Source organism: Podarcis tiliguerta (genome assembly GCF_965153285.1).
Source record: "Podarcis tiliguerta genome assembly, chromosome: 9".
In the NCBI taxonomy this organism is placed as follows: domain Eukaryota; kingdom Metazoa; phylum Chordata; class Lepidosauria; order Squamata; family Lacertidae; genus Podarcis; species Podarcis tiliguerta.
In genome coordinates this window covers 73,007,195-73,027,060 of record NC_139542.1, presented here as the reverse complement: position 1 = coordinate 73,027,060, position 19,866 = coordinate 73,007,195, and the positions used below count along the sequence as shown (strand labels likewise).

At 42.6% G+C, this 19,866-nt stretch overlaps 1 protein-coding gene and 1 long non-coding RNA gene across 2 annotated transcripts in view; one reads left to right on the top strand and one right to left on the bottom strand.

The window, feature by feature from the left end:
• The first annotated feature begins 855 nt into the window (after positions 1 to 855).
• Positions 856 to 4,916, top strand: LOC310657933. The gene is made up of 2 exons (XR_014502014.1): positions 856 to 3,794; positions 4,133 to 4,916. It is a non-coding gene; the product is annotated as an uncharacterized lncRNA (long non-coding RNA).
• A 4,597-nt stretch (positions 4,917 to 9,513) lies between these two features.
• Positions 9,514 to 19,866, bottom strand: part of BOD1L1 (biorientation of chromosomes in cell division 1 like 1) — a 37,331-nt gene continuing 26,978 nt past the window's right edge. The window contains exons 17-25 of the mRNA XM_083398928.1: positions 18,691 to 18,758; positions 17,863 to 17,938; positions 17,750 to 17,784; positions 16,130 to 16,178; positions 15,173 to 15,201; positions 13,780 to 13,864; positions 13,166 to 13,358; positions 10,920 to 11,060; positions 9,514 to 10,824 (exon numbers count right to left, since the gene is read on the bottom strand). Of these exons, the coding sequence (XP_083255054.1) occupies positions 10,716 to 10,824; positions 10,920 to 11,060; positions 13,166 to 13,358; positions 13,780 to 13,864; positions 15,173 to 15,201; positions 16,130 to 16,178; positions 17,750 to 17,784; positions 17,863 to 17,938; positions 18,691 to 18,758 (785 nt within the window). The 3' untranslated portion in view covers positions 9,514 to 10,715. The remainder of the gene's footprint in view (positions 10,825 to 10,919; positions 11,061 to 13,165; positions 13,359 to 13,779; positions 13,865 to 15,172; positions 15,202 to 16,129; positions 16,179 to 17,749; positions 17,785 to 17,862; positions 17,939 to 18,690; positions 18,759 to 19,866) is intronic.

Sequence of the window (19,866 nt, the reverse complement as noted above, 5' to 3'; positions counted from 1 at the left end):
CCATGCAAGTAAGGAAGCACTTGATCTATGTCCCTCCTCATATATTTCCATACCCTCCAACGTTTCCCCGATGAAAATAGGGACGTCCCATTCCAGAATGATAATTTTAGTATTTATACCCCACGCATCTTACTGGGTTGCACCAGCCACTCTGGGCAGCTTCCAACACATATGAAAACACAACAAAACATTACACATTTTAAAAGCTTCGCTTTAGAGGATTTGCCTTCAGACGGATCCAGGGTCGGATAACTCCATACCCTCCAACATTTCTCAAATGAAAATAGGGATGTCCTAAAGAAAAGCGGGACATTCCAGAATCAGATCAGAAACCGGGAAATCAGGGACGCCCCTGGAAAATAGGGACACTTGCAGGGTCTGTATTTCTCGGCCTCACGGGGGAATATCAACCGCGCATATAACTCAACTTGTTTCGGAAGATCAACCTTTTTAATCCGAGCAGACAGCCGAAACACTCAGGACCCAATGAGTGTATTTGGAAAAAAACAGCCCGTCCGCAATACATAGACACAAATAGATATTGTGCGCCACCTAGAGGCATATGGCTATCACTGCCTTCTGAAGCGGAGTGGGGCGAAGGATAATACAGTGGTACCTCGGGTTACATACGCCTCGGGTTACATACGCTTCAGGTTACAGACTCCGCTAACCCAGAAATAGTACCTGGGGTTAAGAACTTTGCTTCAGGATGAGAACAGAAATCGTGCAGCGGCGGCACAGCGGCAGCAGGAGGCCCCATTAGCTAAAGTGGTGCTTCAGGTTAAGAACAGTTTCAGGTTAAGAACGGACCTCCAGAACGAATTAAGTACTTAACCCGAGGTACCACTGTAGAATCACAGAACTGTAGAATTTGAAAGGACCCCAAGGGACATCTAGTCCAACCTTCTGCAATGCGGAATTCTCAACACACGGTCACCCACGCAATTTGACCCTACTTAGCTTTTGCAAAACATGCTAGCAGTTTTATTGCTGCACCACTAAGATGGGATATTACTTTGCAGCTGATAATTTCTATTTCAACAACATTTTAGCTATTAAATAAAGGACTGGGAAAGTTAAAATGTTGTTTTTCGTTCAACTGGCTGCTTAGTAGCAGAATCCCATCAGTGTCTGTCCCAGTGATGCTTACTTTCAATTAAGAGTCACAACTGCAGTCTCCTGAGGAAATCCATGTGATTTAGAAGTTCTTAAATTTAGCTGGATTGTGCGCTTATTAGTTGGATTTTTAAATAACTTATTGGACTGATTAGACAATGACAGTTGCTTAATCATCTGCCCTGAAACAGGTTAATTTATCAATTAGATTTAAATACAGCTGCATATTCGTCAACACAACCTTCTTGCACATTCTCTGTTGCTGACCAGAGTAAGCTCAGTTCTTTGGTATTCCAGGGATCTGACAGCAATGAAGAAGTTGTGGGGACAACTGAATATCCAGCTTAATGTAGATTGTGGTTGGTTGTGGGGAAGACCTCAATACAAGTCTGACTGAATATGGGCAAAATCCCATTGAAGGCAAGGCCAATCTTGTCATGATGATGACGACGGCAAAAAAGAATGCCAATAAAGGCTTATGGTACCTCAGAGACTACCAGATTTATTTATTTTTTTAAAATAACACATTTTGTTATGGCAGTTTATGTGGACAAGCATACACTTTATAAGATGCAAATAATGAAATTGGTATTTAAAGCGCCATGGCATCTTTTGTTGTTTTTGCTGCAACAGACTAATGCTCTGGGAACTGTTAGCCAAAAATAAATACATCACCACCACTCCTGTGTCTGCTCTGTACTGCCAAGTGGAGCTTTCCTGGATAGTGAGAAGTCTCCTCTATTTAGGGCTCTTGGAGTGTGGTCTAGAACCCTTGGTAGCCTGCTGTGACTTGCTTGCTGAGCATTTTTCTAGAAATCACATCTGCTCTGACCTGGACTCTAGGTTAAATAGTAGCAATCCTTGTGGGTTGCCTGGAGGGAATGGGACAGGCTACATAGCTCAGCGGTTCCATTCTAAACTGGCAGATTGCTTCCATGGTGCTGGAGATTTTCAACACTGTGCTATGATGTTCTACACACTTCAGTTGTATCCATTATCCTTCATGCTTTTTAACATCTGTGTCAGGGGTCGGGAACCTTTGGTCTGCAGGCTCAGCAATGGGTCCAATTTCACCCCAGTTCAAACCATGTTCATCTGCCCATCAGCTGACATGAGGTTCAAAATTGTGTGGTGCACACCTGCTCCTTGCTTCCTAAAATGCTGAGCACAGGGCTGGTAATGCCCCCTGCACGGCAGCCCACTTGCCATTGAAATGCTTTATAAATCCACCAAGGCTGTGTTCTGAGCAGGTGCCTGGAGTCATTAACTGGATGGAGAGGGACCAACAAATTTAAACTGACTCCAGTGGAAGATGGAGGTACTGTTTGGTCCTCCATAAAGATTTGTTTTATTTTTAAGTATCAGGATGTTGACCTCTGGGCTTTACAATATGGAAGCTGAAGGGTAACTAATGTTTCCAAGTAGTGGCATATTTCAATGGGGCATTTGAACATTGTTGTCCTCGTTTATATAAAGAACACATCATTGGTACATATATGAAAATGAATATTTATTCATTATCATTGCTTCCCCCCAAAATGAATACCATCAATTATATTTTACAAATAACAATAATAAATTACAAAAGGGGAAAAACCTGACATTCAAAGATGGAAAGTCAGTTTTGAGGAATCCATATTGTTCATTCATATTCAGATAGTTGAGATGTCCTGTAGCTCAGGACGTCTAAATGTCCTTTGCTGGTGTGGGTAAGGGGACCTGAAACATAAAAGTCCCAAAACATTGCATAAACATGTTCCACAAGTTCTTTTCCTTTATGACTCAGAGATTGTGAGTTATTTTTTTGGCAATTGCTATGTACCAAACAAACATTTTTATACCATAATTCAATAAATATTTGTTTGTTCATCTTCTTATATACCTTAATTCTTCAGCAATCGCTATGGATTCGATTTGACTGCACCATAAATCCTTATTTAACTCCTCTAAATATTTCACTTTTCTTAATAGAACCATCCTGGCAGCTAACAACAGATATAGAATCAATTCTCTATCCAATCTGCCTCCATTTGGCCCATCTAATATCCCCAGTAACGCTAGTGAAGGGAACAGTATCAATGCTTGTTTTGTTGTTAAATTAATTTCTAGGAACACCATCTCCCAGAAAGCTGTAATTTAAATGATTTTTACCCTACTCTACAGGTGAAAAAGCAAGCAGAGTGGCTCAATTTAAAAAGTCTCTACTTTCAGGTTTACAGTCTGAAATATGCAAGACAAAAGGTAAAAGAGATGGAGGGAGAGAAAAAGCACCCATTTCATAGTTACAGCTACATTTCTTATAACAGTCCAGATGGAAGGGAAACACTCTGGGACTGAAATATTCATTAAAGGGTGGGTTATAAAACAATCATCTCAGGTAGCCAGCCTACTAGAATAGAATGACTGCTGGTGTGTAATATGACAGTCCAAAGAAGAACTGATGGAATATCTGCGTAAAACAGGACGAGAGTGGTTCCATTGTGGCTCAACTGATCTAAATACTGACCACCCATAAATCCCTTATTTTAAGAAAGACAGAAATGACTGAATCAGCCATGGATCTCAGCTGTCCAGAGTCAGAGCTCTTACCGTGCAGAAGCCATAGAGAGAATCCTTCATTTTCTCCCAATGACACTAATCGCACTTGAAAGTACTGGATTGTTCCCTGTCTTCGAATGGTTAGAATATCAGGATTTCAATCTTTCTCTTCTTATTTTCCTTATTTTTTTTAGGGAAAAGATCCTTGTTCATTTAAGAGCTAGGGACTCAAATACAAACATTCTTTATAGAGGTTTACAACCTCAGGGAAATAAATGTCTGAATTTTGCTGACTGTGCTGGATAAAACTGTTTTGTCATCTTTAAAAGCTTAAAGCCACAGCTGCTGGGAAGCAAAATAAAAGACATTTTTGTAACCTCATATCTGGAGCTAAAGATTGGGTTCTGGCACTTAGGATACTGAAATATATTCCAGCCAGCCAGCCCTGTAAATCCGCTTTAACACTCTTCTTTTTCAGCTCCCTCTCTCCTTCCATTCTCTTCAACTGAAATCTGATTAAAGGAAGTTGCCTATAGATGGCCATTTGGATTAGAAGTGGAGCACACCTCATCATTGTCAGAAAGATGCATTTCCCAGAGGTGAATCATCTGCATCGTGGTGGTTTTCAACACCTTCATATTCTGAGTGTGTTTTCTATGTTTCATATGAAGCTACCATGCTTTGTGTCAGACGAGTCCATACAGTTTTGTCCCTTCTAGTTGGCAGTAGCCATTGGCCATGCTGCCAGGGCAGGGAATGCAGAAAGGCCTAGGTGAGGAGGGAGGGAGAGAGAGAGAGAGCAGGCAAGGGCCCAGGAAAGCCGTGGAGGACTGGGGAGGAGAACTTAGCAGCAAGCTACGAGAGGTTGTAGCAGGGCAGTGGAGGCTGCCAGGAAATGAAATATGGGACTCAGCAGAAGGGAGCTTTCCAGAGGGAAATGACAGACGGAGGGAAGAGTCCAAGAAGGGGAAAGGGGGGCAGGGAGGAGGAGGAGGGGGAGAGAGACTGGTCAGAGAGAAGAGTGACACGCTGCAGAGGAGAGGCATCACATTCTGATTTCAGAAAAGCAGCCCAAACTCGGTCTGAAGGGTTTCTTCGTAAAACATACTCCACTCAGTTTCCACACCCCGGCAGGGTGATAAAAGCAGGACAACCTACTTTCCTTGCCTAGACTCATATTATATCACCCATGGGTGAGTGTGTGGGGCTCAGGCCTCAGAATAATTTTTGTCACCAGCAAACAAGCCTTTCCCTTTTTTTTTTTTAATAAAAAGATTCAAATAACCAATTTAGTCTCATTACTGGGAGAACTGAATTAAATAAGGATTCTGTTACTCAAGCATTCTGCACTTGTGTTTATATTTAAAGACATCATTGTCTCAAAAGAAAATCTTCCAGCTTTCTGCTTTCTTGGGGCATTGAGCCAGAATTATTTTTTTTAGACTTGAAAATGGTGACAGACTATTATGCATGTGATTGTTAACCATTACCCCTTTCCTGTATTTCTTCTTCTCACTCACATTAATGAGCTTTGACATTTAGAGAGAAATTATTGCATCACATGTGTGACAAGTCACAATAAAACTCAAAACCTAATTGATCTGGCATTCCCCTGTAGTGTTCAATTGCTTCCTGGCACCTGGGACTGAAAAAAAGAAAGAAGGAAATGTAGATTGCCTGCACTGCTTAAGTGATGCGATACATATGTCTGAGCTTGGATAACCAGTCCTTTCAACTAATTTTCTCAACGGTGTTGAAAGGCAGGTTCTGGCTAAACCGTTTCCTCTCCAGGATAGGTGCATGGGGTATAGAGGACCCAAGTCAAGATACTTCAAAGTAAGTCTGGTGATCTCTTTTTAAGTTGATCCACCTTTTAACTGATTAGCCAATTAATTGAACTTCATGCAAAATGGTGGGCCATTAAAGTGATTTCCTTGTAGGCCTTGCTTGCTGCTTCTGTGGAATGTTCAAAACTGGAGGCGGAAACACATCCCTGTCAGTAACTGTCTGAAGGCCTGCTCAGTTGCTGCTGACCTGGGAGTCAGTTACCTCCCTGAGTGCTGAGTTTCACCTGGCTCCACTCCTGCCAGTGTGGTGTAGTGGTTAAGAGCGATAGACTCGTAATCTGGGGAACCAGGTTCGCTTCCCCGCTCCTCCCCCTGCAGCTGCTGGGTGACCTTGGGCCAGTCATACTTCTCTGAAGTCTCTCAGCCCCACTCACCTCACAGAGTGTTTGTTGTGGGGGAGGAAGGGAAAGGAGAATGTTAGCCGCTTGGAGACTCCTTAAAGGGAGTGAAAGGCGGGATATCAAATCCAAACTCTTCTTCTTCTGCTATCCATGGCTCCTGCCAGGTGGCCTTCCTGCCTCTTCTCCCAATTGTTTGTCAGCGGTGGATTCCCCAAAATGTACTTTGCCTGTTTACATGTTACCAAAAATTCAACTCAAGTGCCTTTTTGAGATAAGTAAGCAACACAATAACAGCAAAAAACTACCCCCTCATTGTTGGGGGGGGGGGGAGCTGGGTATTGTTAATGCTTTATTTTTCATTCTCCTTCACTGTAACACACCAGAGCCACAAAGGTATGTGTGCCTTTAAGTCACAGGTAAACCAGCAGAATCCCTAATCAGTTCATATTCCCCAGCACCAGTTACAGACACGCTAGATGCCTACTCAAGTGGACAGAAAGCCCGGAGAGAGATGAATTTCCTACAGACTACAGCAACTCCCCACCCCTCCAACCCTCAAGCCTGCTCTGATGAAGGACTGAGTAACCTGAGGAGGCACAGCTGAGCAAGGTCAACCTTGTGGGAGATTGCAGTCAAACATAACTATGCAGGACTGCTAATTAGTGCATGAAGGGGTTAAGGACCACAGAGTTTATTGCTAGAAAGACTCAACTAAGTCATGTTCCCTCTCCTCCAGAGGGAGGAAGTGAAGCCTTTCTCATTCCTCTCTCACTTTCTGCATCATGTAATCCATCGAGGACATGTGTAAGCTTGCTCCCAAGCTTAGAGCATGTGTCTGGAGCTATATACTGTATTTTTCTACCCAATAGAACTTTGCCTGCGTTTCTCCTTGCTACTGCACGTCTGAGACTTTGAATCTGTAAGTAAAGCATTTTAAATTTACTTAACAGTGTGTGGCCTTCTCATTGCAAGAGGGGTGGAAAGAGGTTGGCTGCTGTGTGCAGCTGAATGGGATAGAAAGGTTTAACACTTCACTGTATTGCTTATTTTTGTGTGTTTAATACTCTGCTACTGGGGCTCCCTGTGTGCAGGGACCCAGACATTTTTTTGTTCTCCCACACATGTGGGTCCACAGGGATTCGTGTATTTAATTCCCCACAAACCCCACCCTGATTACCCACCCAGGTCTCAGTAACACATACCAGGTCAGTCTCCTTAACCATAATCAAATCATGAATGAGAGAGCTCTTATTTAAAACCAACCTGGCATTCAAAAGAAGTATCGTCCGGCCTGAGGGCTGGCTAATACATCAATCACAACTCCTCTGGCTAGCGGCCACATATGGCACAACCCCCAACTGTGCTGTGTGCCCCTTGCTGGGTTTGCCCCTCTCATACCATACAGCCTTTTACCCAGGACCACTGCATTTGCCCACCCCCAGCCCCCGCTTTCTCTGGCTAATCCCATCCCAGACGCAGAAAGCACTGCAGATGTAGGATAGGCAGCTGAGAAGGTGGAGGCTGAGGCTGCAACAGATTCACAGGAGCCTGCGGGTCATACTGTATTCAGGTTCCCTCCTCCCTTGTCTCCAAGAACACCCAGGGCAGTGCATGTAGCACAGCAAAGAGCCCAGGGCCCTCCTCTCCAATGGAGCTCAAGACTGCTGGGGAAACAGCCGGCTGGGGAGGAGACTTAGGGGGAAGTGAGAGGCACAGATCATCAGGCAACTGCTTTACTGGGGTCAGTCTTGCCCGTAGGTTTCTCTGTTTGTATTTCCTTGAATAAAGAATCAACTTTACTGCTCGAGTCTCTGTGCTGACTTGCATCAGAACCAGCTCAAATCCTGCCATACAATGCAGCATTCGAGTGCCCTGTCCCAAGAGACAGGAGCATGCAGCAGCTCTAGGTCATCTCTAAGAGGCCAAACAACTTAGGCACCTGGAGTTTCAGCAGAAGAACAAGAAACAGCAGGCCAGTAGGCAAGAGATGCTAAAGCTCACTTAGTGAAGCTCACCTGGGTAGCTGGTGTTCTCATTTACTGGGGGCAGGGTTACTTTGTGGCTTTGTACTTGCTTTGCATGTGCATGTATATGTCGGCGCCAGGAAACAGTGCTCAGAAATATGCTGGGTCAGATGTTACTTCCCCCAAACTGGTGTGTGGAGGATCTCCTAGCATCTGAACCAATCAAAGGATTAGCAGGGGGAGTGATAGATAAGGCCAAGCTGAAAACTGTATGACTGTCTTAGTCTGAGACTGAGGATGAAACCTGTGGCTGCTCCCCATAATGTCACTAATCATCTTTATCTGCCATTTTTTTTATTAACAGTGCTGAAGAATCTATGACCATGATGCTCTCTGTTCTCGTCTGTTTGTGCATTTTTACAATAATCTACACATTAAGGGCACAATCCATCCAACACTAAGTGCCACTGAGTCCCTGTGATTTCAACTGAGGAGGGAACACCTTGTGCTTCTCAATTTCCCAATTTTAAAGAGAGTTAAAATGTCATTTGGATGGTGTCCTTTGAACATACCGTACTTTTCTCTCTATAACACACAGATTTTTTCTCCTAAAAAGGGGAAATGTCTGTGCATGTAATTGAGCGAATGTGTGGTCCCTGGAGCCGACTGGCCTGAGTGCAGGGGCAAAAATCCAATTGCGCGTCAGGGAGGAGGGACGCCTGAAGAGAGGAAACTGCTGCTTTCCTGCATTCTGCCTCAGGGTCTTACTGCCCACCCACTTCTGTTTCGGTTGCTGTTTGCTCAAACGGAACAAAGAGCAGGGAAATCTCCTCCCCTCCAGGCAAGCAGAGGGAAAAGGAAAGGATCGCGTCCTTCTTTCTAATTCCACTCCATGCTCCAGTGCTGCTGCGTCCAGGGAAGCATTTTAGGGACTCTCAGGCAGCCGGAAAACATTCAGGTGGGAGAGAGGGAGGGCTGGCTTGGGTGGGTGGGGGGAAACTTTTGCCTTCCTTTCCTCCCTCCCGTTAAACCCCTCTCCTGCATTCTTAGCCAGCTGCTTCTCTGCACACCCCTCTTGTGCTCCTTGTCCCTTCTGTGTTTTTCCTTCCCTCCCCACTTAAAACGTGGTTACAAAGCACGGATCCACATGGATCCTCAGGATCGTTGCATTGGGTCACCCCAAATTCATCATCAGATCACATTGCATGTCCATGGCTACAGCCTGCACCAAAAAAACCACGCACCCACTGTTGCCTGGGGCTGCAATGGTGCAAAAACGTGGTTACAAAGCATGGATCCATATGGATCCTCAGGCTCTTTGCATTGGGTCACCCCAAATTCACCATCAGATCACATAGCATGTCCATGGCTACAACCTGCACCAAAAAAACCACGCACCCACTGTTGCCTGGGGCCGCAATGGTGCAAAAACGTGGTTACAAAGCACAGATTCACAGGGATTCTCAGGATTTTTGCATTGGGTCACCCCAAATTCACCATCAGATCACATGTCTGTGGCCACAGCACGAGGCACAAAATGATACATCCACTGTTTCATTCAGAATCCCCCCCCTTGTTTTCTTCTTCTAAAAACGATGTGCGTGTTATGGTCAGGTGCGGGTTATAGAGCGAAAAATACGGGTAACAAAATTTTCTTACCCATTGAAAAAGTTAATCTAGCGACTTAAAAAAAATACAGGACTCTAGTTTTGGGAAACGTTTTATAATTTATATATAAAAATTCAGTAAGAAACAAAGTAGAATATTTGACAGAAAAAATCACATTACAACAATAAAAGTCCCCAAAACAAAAAGAAAACAAATTAAAAAACATAGAATGCTGAATTTGGTTATAAAACATGAATATGAACATTTTAAAATAATCTCAGGTTATTTGGCAACTTACCACATCCTTGCAAGAGACAAATTCTGATAATAATTAAAAAAACCCCCAAAACTTTACATGAAACCGAACTTGAAGATTTGTTCTTGTGAGAGTAAAATGTAAGTATACTAATGATTCTGGCAGCAGGGCCAGGCGCTACATTCTCTTTTAATACTAGTATATAAAGTGTGAGATAAATGGTGAAGATCTTTAAATCCTGAAGGTGATACTTTAATTTCAGTGTTTCAATTGAAAAAGAGAAATACTGGGAGAAAAACATTTAGAAGCTTCAAAATGAGACAGTTTCCACTGTTTCAGCTGAAGGGGTCTAGTTCTATCTGAATGAACTCTAACTACTTTGACGCTGGGATAAAATTTACAGATGATAATATATTTCCAAGTGAATAGGGTGCATTTACTAAGCAATGTAAATGCAGTTTTTAAACTTTTACCATACAGAAAGCCACGAGTGTGAGGAAAGAAAGTAAAGTCTCCTCCTTATGCTAATTCTACTTGACTTGAATACATGCAGGAAAGTACTTTGCCAGTTAATCAGAGATTTGTTGAGTTCACTGAAAAGGAGTCCCTTCCCGCGTCCTAGACAATGCTAATGATGGCTGCACAACATTTAAGAATCCAGTTAAAATGACCAACGTAAGATAACATCAGAAGAGCCCGCAGAACAGTCCTTGCTGTTTGATTAAGTTCATACGCAGTAAAATACATTCTTCTTTAAAATAGGTGGCTTATGTACAAAGGGTGTCATTAAGAGGCCACTGGTGATGAGCAGATTGGAAGCATCAGCGAGTCACTCTCGACCATCTCTACTTGAGGTTCAAAGTAAACTTTTGCAATGCTTATAGACTTCTGCATAAACAAATAGTGTATAAAGCTGTTTAAATATGTTACATAGGTAACATGTTATACCTTGGAAACAAGCGCATGCAAAGCCTCTTTGTCTTACAAAGAAGCAGAGGAGAGTTTGTTTGTTTTCCCTTCCCCATTTGTCTGGCGTGGGGCAAAACTATCGCTTGGACTTCTTCGCCTCAGGTTCATCGCCCCTCTGGTGACTTTTCTTAGGCGACACCATGGGACTGGCTTCTCTTTTGCGCTTGGTGGGCTGTAACCTTGAACTGAAAAACAAACCAAAAAGCACGGTGAAATTACTCCGGAGAAGACGGCGTAGAGATATTCACAAGCTAGAAGTGGCTTTCATTGCCATACTTACTGTGCCCCAGGAGATTTATTGGATTTTGCAACGGCAGGTGACTGCTTTCTCCCTGCTAACTTTCGATGGTTTGGAGGAGGACCTGCACCTGGGCTTTGATTTTTAGATGCGGCTCGTGTTGTGGGCTTGCTGGGCTGCTTTCTGAAAAAATGAGCACAGATAAGCATATGTAAACAGGACGGGTTACCTAGCAAATATAATAAAGCAGCATAAAAATTAAAAATGAATCTGTGCTTTCAGAGACACTCTTACACTGGCCATTCAAAAGCAAGTAGCAATACTTGGCAGTCTCATGTTGGGACTGAGGTATTCTGCTTTCTGAACTTAAATGTGCCAGTCAGACTGCTAAGTCTCTGTTTCGATCACAAGCAAGGACCTGAATCCTAGCAGAGGGAGAAACAGCAGGGGTGGTGGTGGAGGTTTGGAGTGGGGAAGTGGCAGGCAGGCAGAGTTGAGCTTGCACAGCCCACTGTTCCTAAATTGGTCCCTTATGCTAACATAGGAAGCTGCCTTAAACAGATTCCGTCCACTAGTCCATTTAACTCAGTGCAGGCACTGACTCTCTCAGGTCTGAGCTGAGCTGACCATCTTGGCTATAAGTCCTGGAAGACCGGATTCCTGCCTTGCTGGTCCTTTTCCCACCTGGCCTGGGAAGGCAGGGCCCGGACTGACTCCAGCTGCAAAAGCTGAGTCTGCTGAACAGACTGTTGGGCTGGGGTATTGTTTAGGGGGCTTCTGTTGCTGTTATTGATATTATTTTTAGTATCTTTATTTTTAGACCTGATGATTTATGTGGAAATGGCTCGGTTTTATTGTGTACTTTTTGATGTTTTTTGTTTATTGTTTATGACTCCTTTTGTAACTGTAAATATTTTCCTGTTGTAAGCTGCCTTGAGCATGGTTTTAACTATGGAAGGATGGCATACAAATAAAATGATGATCGTGACTTTGTAAGCCTTGTTGCTAGAGATCCTTTTAATTGAAGCTGCTGGGGACTGAGCCTGAGACCTTCAGGTGTAAAGGATGTGATCTCCAGGCCTTTTCTTCTGACCTAACAGAACTGCCATCAGAGTTTTGTTATACACATTTCCTATTATACATCATGGTCCATTCCTACTGTGGAGTAGGAATGATTTTAATGTGGAACTGCTGATACTGTGCACCACAATTTAAGAAGGATATTGATAAGCTGGAATGTGTGCAGAGGAGAGCAACCAAGATGAACAGGGGTCTGGAAACCAAGCCTTAGGAGGAACGGTTGATGGAGCTGAGTATGTTTAGCCTTGATATATTTGAAGATGGCGATCATATCTCCTCTCAGTCTCCTCTAATCAAGGGCTGTCCCATAAAAGATGGAACAAGGCTTGTTTTCTCCTGCTCTGGAGGGCAGGTCCCCAAACAAATGACTTCAAGTTATAAGAAAAGGAGATTCTAACTAAACATCAGGAAGAACTTTCTGACGGTAAGCACTGTTTGAAAGTGGAACGAACTCTCTCGGGAGGTGGTGGGCTCTCATTCACTGGAGGTTTTTAAGCAGAGATTGGATGGCCATCTGTTATGCATGCTTTGGTAGAGATTCCCGCATTGCAGGGGGTTGGACTAGATGACCCTTGGGTCCCTTAGCTACTGTATCCTCCAATGTGTGCATCCACACATGTGAGTGAGACAGAGAGGTGGGGGAAAGTGACATATTATTAGTCAAAAACTAATAATGTGGCAAAACCTCTCTGACTCCTACCCAGGGAGTCAGTTTCTGCAATAAAGTTTGGATTGCTAGACGTGAAGCCTTCATGGGTCTAGAATACATTTATTTATTTAAAAAAAATTATACACCACTTAACTGTAAAAATATATGCACCCAAGATGCTAAGAGATCACCAAGGGAGGGAAGGTTGTAAGACAAATTTGCTTCCTGAAGAAGCAGGTTGGCTAGAGTAATTTTGCAGTAAAATGAAAGTGTGAATATGGAATATATAGAAAGTCTCATCATTTTTCCCATAAGCAACAGCTGAGCAAAATTTTTGGTAGGTAGGGATCACAAACAAGATACCTTTATTATATTTTTATACAGAAAGATGAGGCAGAACTGGATTTGGGATGGATTCATTAATGACTGGAGTCAGAGGCCAGGAGTCAAAGAAGGACAAGGTTGTGTCTGCTCCGGACTTCTTCCATCCCCACCACAGCCCCCCATGCTTGGTGACGCATCTAGCCCACTGCCCAAGTCTCTGCAGAGCCAACGTTACCTTTGTGCTTCCAATCTTGAGGCTGAGCGTGTGGTGGCCCCTGAATGCATTTCGTCAGCATCATCGCTGTTGTCACTGTCCTCCCCTCCGTTATCGCCACTCTCCTTGTTTTCATCCTCTTTGTCTTTTGTCTCCTCTTCAACAGCAAGTGTTAGTTTCTGACGTTTTTTGTCTGGCTCAAGTGTGTCCTTCCCTACAAAATTTTATAAACACACTCAAATTTCCACCCAAGCCTCCAGAAGGGATATGGATACTTACTTTAGAAGGTGAATTCTAAATGGACCCCGTGAGTGGAGTAAGTAATTTTCCATTTCCGTAGCATTTTAATGCATACTTGTTTAAAATCTCTCCAAAAACATTTACAATAGTTTACTTCTTTAGTTCACAGCCAGAATTCATAGAAAACCCAAGAGGTTGTAGGCAAGCAGCTGGGATGTACCAAGCCTGACATGAGATTACAGCAATTTGCACATTTCCCCATAATATTTACTTTAGCCATAACCCAATGATTTTCTCCTCGATGAATAAAGGATAATAAAACTGATATTTGTATAAGCTAACATGCACCTTAAACAATAGAAAAAGTTAAGAGAAGCAGAACCTCCATGTTTTACCTGTTTCCTCTGGTGGAATTAGAGGTTGTTTGGGCTTCCTTCCCCTTCGACGCACAGCCACCTCTGCCTCCCCTTCTTTAGCTTCCTAATAGTTGGAAGTAAAGGGGGAAACAGTAAAGAAATTGAAAGCACACAGGGCTTCAGGCTGAGAAAAAAAAGACAAGGGGAACTCATAAGAGGGCTTAAGAATTTATTGACAGTACGGAGAGGAGAGGAACATATTGCAGCACACTCTATTTATGTACTTGTTCACAAAATACACACGTCACTTAGGGGAAACATGCAACAAGACTGCTACCCATGATCCGGTGTATAGTAAGGCATGCAGTGGTACCTTGGTTCCCAAACGCCAAAAACCCGGAAGTAAGCATTCTGATTTGCAAACGTTTTTCAGAAGCCAAAGATCTAATGCAGCTGTCGGCTATTGTTTCTTGGGTGCCTGCACCAATCAGAAGCTGTGCCTTGGTTTCCGAACATTTCACAAGTCAAACGCACTTCCGGAATGGATTAAATTTGGCGCTTTTGTTTTTGCTATTTATTTTGAGTTTTGGTTTTTGAGGCTTTTTTGGTTAATTTGTTTTTGTGACTGTGTGGAACCCAGTTCAGCTACTGATTGATTGTGTGACTGTGGAAATGAATAAAAGCCTCGCCACCCCCCAATCCAAACAATGACTATCATCAGTGCAGGTAAGAAAAAATTGTAATTTAAATTTTTATCATCTACAATACTGTCTTATTTATTTTATAGTACAGTACGTTGATTATTGCTTTCATTTTACGGATCAATGGTCTCGTTAAGATAGTAAAATTCATGTTAAATTGCTGTTTTAGGGGTTGTTTTAAAAGTCTGGAACAGATTAATCCATTTTGCATTACTTTATATGGGAAAGCTCGTCTTGGTTTTGGAACGGACTTCCGGAATGGATTTGAGAACCAAGGTGCCACTGCATTGCAAAACCTAGGAACGAGCAAGATTTTCTAGGAGCAAGATAACAGAAATGTTGTCTCCTGATGTCCAAGGAACCAAGACTCCATTTGCCTCATCTATATTTTTTCAGGTGTCAGTGTGAGCACTGATATTGCCAGTAACTTAATTTGAGCCTTTACATTCAGAAGCAATGTATCTAGGATTGAAAAATGCTACGGACTGAGGATGGAGGATGCCTTCCTTTTATGCCTTCCTACTCATAAGCACCCAGAGGCATATTGCTTCATTATGCTGGAAGACAGAAACCTGGAAACAATGGACCTGGGTTTCAATCAGTAACTCAATTCCAATGAAACAGTTTTCATTAGAGAAATGACCCTAAGCTAAATTATACAACTCCACAAAAATCAAACATTTTTAGGATCAAAGTGGAAAACAATTTGCACTAAAAGATCTTGAACTTACTTTGTGTCTCTCATTCAATGAACCTTTGACTAAAAATGGAAGAAAAAAAAGTGTTAAGAACTCTACATAAACTGCAACTCTGAACACACAAACTGTTATAACCATCACTTTTCGTATGAAGTTAAACTTAAATGACCAAGGAGCTTTTAAAAAATGATTTCTTTCTAAAATTCGCCACAGCATAATAAAGCAAAAATTAAGTTATTTCTGGCAGAGATGTCAACCAATGGCAAACAGAAGGCAGCTCAAGATTTTGAAATGCTTGATGTTAGTTGTAAATGCTACAGTCTGGTAAAAAGGTGGATGCAATTGGTTACTTCCCATGCCAGCAGCCTGAGTAAATCATGCAGTTGCTTCGCTTCAAAATCTTGCTGGAACAGTGTATGAAGCATTGAGTCACAGTGGTTACTTTGCCATTTGACCCAAGCACCCTAAACTGCCCTACTCACAGAAGTGGGGAATCTCTGGCATCCACATCAATGCCACTGAAATCAGTCCATGTGGAAGCTGGACAAAGTGTTCTACTCATCTATGAAATAGACGGGGGAAGGTCTTTGCATGCACCTCAGAACTACAATTGTTTCGTAGATCCACAAGAGTTTATACAGTGGTACCTCTGGTTACGAACGCTTCAGGTTATGCGATCTGCTAACCTGGAAGTAGCTGCTCCTGGTTGCAAACTTTGCCCCAGGATACGAACGGAAATTGCGTGCCGGACGTACACACGCAGCGGAAGGCCCCATTAGCGAAAGTGCGCCTCAGGATAAGAACGGTTTCAGCTTAAGAACGGACCTCTGGAATGAATTAAGTTCGTAACCAGAGGTACCACTGTATAAGGCTATATCTGAATTTTTGGAGTAGTAACTCTTTCAAGAAAAATGGCTGAGTTACAGATGGACCTCATCCTTTCCACTCTTTCTTCCTTTCCAAAGAGATTTTTTTTTTTTTTATAATTACCTTTTGGAGTAATCATCTCTCTACTGCTAGAACCTGAAGACTGCTGCATCTAATTAAAAACAAAAGAGCAGTATATTTTTATAGTGCAGGATTAGAAAAATTAAACACTGTTTTCAAGCCCTGTTTGGGTCTTATCACCTGAAGAGGAAACACCCACTGAATGGGGTTTTGAGGACAGATGTCTCACCCCCGCCCCAAACGAAGCCACATGTCTCCTGGCTCCTTCAGACATTGACAGTGCATTTCTGCAGCACAGAGCTTTGCAGATCTATGGAGGCTCCTTGCAAGAGTGGGAACCCTGGAAGATCAGGATTCCTAGGCCCATGAGCGGCCTCCGCAGATATGCAAGGCTCTCTACTGTGTGAAAGTGCCAAAAAACTCAGGTGCCTCTGGGTGGGGGCAGGGTGAAAGGTGCGTATTTGAACTTAATCTCTACATGCGTTCTCTCTTAAGGTGATAAGTCCTGAAGAGGGCTATACTGTTTCTTCAGTTAATGCAAATAAACATAAAATAATCTATTATGCACAAGCACATTCTTTGTTATGGTCCAAAGACCCGCAAAAATCTAATATGCAGTACATTTTACAACTCAAGACCATTTCTCAGATCACACAACAACAAACCTGGCTTTGCCATGAAATCTACAGCTGTAAGCTGACAAATATTTTAAAACCACTGCTTTCAATGAAGCTCACATGTTCAGCTGCCAATTACTAAGTGCTGCAGTGATCCAGTAGTTGACATGTTCTGGGTCAATTCATACCCCCAGTTTAATAGTTCTTTTATGCAGTAGCAGTTATGCCTTCCTCCCACAGAGATGGCATGCCTTATGGCAAACACCTTGTTGGTGCTTCCACTGGGGGCTGACCATGTCAGTGCCCATTTGTGGATTGCCCTGCCTAGTGAGGTTTCTCCTTCTCCCTCAGTACTGGCTTTCAGGAGGAATTTAAAAACATTCCTGTTTTCCCAGCCATTTGGTGGATGAAAGATACAGGCAACCCTGAAATAATGGAGTGAGAGAACCTGATTGCTTTTCAACTGTTTTTAATGATATTGTTACTGATGTGTTGGGTGCCTTTGGGAGAAAGTGAGGGATATAAAAATAATAGCATGAAGAAAATACAAAATTGTCCAGGTTGTCACATACCACCTAATTTGATGACTAGTACATTGAAATGAATATGACATATGAGTGCACAGATTAATACACACACACACACACATGCGTTTTACAAAGGAAAGGGCTTTGATCCATAGAACTACTTAAGATTCAGGCAAGGTATTTCATCTAGTTATTTATATGCTGCCTTCCTGGCCTGACAACAGACCTCCAAGGCAGGTGACAAAAAAAGAAAATCTGCACCAACCCACTGGAAATCTTGAGTTATCTGAATATCACAACTATTTTTGAAGGTCCCCTCCATTTAAAAAATAATCCGCTATAGCGTGGGAGAAAACAAGGGTAATGCCTTGAGCTCAGGGAACCAGCTTGATAGCCCATGGGATCCTGGCCAATGTTGTGTTATTGCAATTGAAAAAAATATAACACAGTGTTCCACAGAGAGCCAACAATCCCACAATATGTGAGCATCCAAACAGAATATCTATCCAAATGCTTACATTTCCAGTTCTTGAGTCAGCTTCTGAAACTTGACCTGAAAGGAAAAATAAACCTCCTGAGTTTAATGAAATGCTGAAGTACATTTTCCATGTTGACGCAGCACTGTACTTACCAAGCAGTGCCATTATTTCAATAGGATATTTACGGGGTCTTCCTCTTTTCCGCTTAACTGGCACTTGCTTTTTTTCCTAAACAAAAGGACAAACAAATGTTGTTTAAGTCAACTCAAGGTGTCCACTAAGGCAACTGGATTATGAACAAAGAGTCTTGTGGTTACATTAAAGGACTAACCAATTTATTGCTGTGTCAGCTTTCACTGACTAGCGCCCACAAAACTAACACAACATGTCCAGAAATAGTGATTCTTCACATTATAGTCGCATTATGATAGCGTGTCTTTCCCAACCTCTCTCACACACCACAGATTAAGTTAAACAATTTCTTTTAAGTTTCGCTATTTCAGTGGAGAGTTAAAAATCCGCTAAAGTCTCCTCTCCCATTGAAATCAAAACCATGGCTGGGATGGATTCTTAATAGCCAAGGAAAGTTACACCATTTATAAGCTCCGGTGTGCACCAACATTATTCACAATGATAATAATTACTTAGTATTTGTGTCAAGGTCAACCAGTGGAGCTATTCGGAGTGGTTTGTGGTTTACTACAGCCCCCAGTAGCCTGCTTGGACCAATTAGTGAGGCACTTTCCAGATAAAAGTGCTCACGACCATTCCAACGTGCGCTTCAGAATATATAGAGAATACAGGATCCGTTCTGGTTGAAGCAACTCGGCTTACTGGGTACTTCTCTCAGAATTCAGCAAATTCTCTCCTCCCTTTCTTCTCCCAGCCTCCCATCCCGGGAGATCTTCCCTTCCCTTCACCAGCCATCCATCAGAAAAGTATACTTTCAAATAACTATCAGAATAGGCCATGTTACTTGCCTCAACAGGATTTACACTGGATTTCTCATCTGACTTTTCACAAATATCTGCTTTGCCAACAATCTCATCTGCAGGAAAAAACGTTTTTAAATTTTTTCTTAAAAAAACACAAATTAAATCCCCACCATCATTTTTGAGCAATTGCTTAAACCAGTGACTTCCTCTGAATTGTACATCGCCTGGTTTTCACTTGCAGCACACCCCATCATTTCGACTTCTTTGACAATCTAGATAAACATCAACGAATATGCAGCTGCTATAACCTATCCTACAGTTTGCTGCATCATGTATCACTGTATACACCTGTGCTTCTATGGCAGGGATCAGCAACCTTTTCCAGCCGTGGGCCGGTCCACCGTCCCTCAGACCATGTGGTGGGCTGGACTATATATATATATATATATATATATATATATATATATATATATATTGGGGGGGGGGGAATGAATGAATTCCGATGCCCCACAAATAACCCAGAAATGCATTTTAATTAAAATGACACATTCTACTCATGTGAAAACATGCTGGTTCCCGAACCATCCGGGGGCCAGATTGAGAAGGCAAATGGGCTGCATCCGGCCCCCGGGCCTTAGGTTGCCTACCCCTGTTCTATGGGGTAGGTATGCAAAGGAACAGGATATTTGCTTAATACAGTGGAACCTCAGTTTTCCAACGTAATCCGTTCCGGAAGTCCATTCGACTTCCAAAACATTTGAAAACCGAGGCTCAAAGGGACGCCAGCAAGTTCAATGGGGGAAATTGAGAAACATGCCTTGGAAGCTGTTTGGCTTTTGAGGGGCATTAGAAAACGGAAGCATTCACTTCCGGGCTTTTGGCGTTCGGCTTCCAAAATGTTTGGCAGCCGAGATGTCCGAAAACCGAGGTTTGACTGTACGCAGGAGCAACAGTTCTACTTATTCACTAGACTGTGGTCCAGACATGTGGGGACTATTCTGCATTCGGCAGGAAGGAGGCTCTTTGGAGCTGGGGTTGTCTGTTTTCTGAAAAGGGAACTGAATAACAAGGTAGACCAGGAGATGTTTCTGAATGTTTGTGAGGTCTGTAAAACTTGAGTACTGCTAATTAGAATTTTGCAAATATGTAAAGACATATTGTGTAAAGTTATATTGGAAGAAATATGATTTAAATTTATGATTACTGATTTATATGGATTGA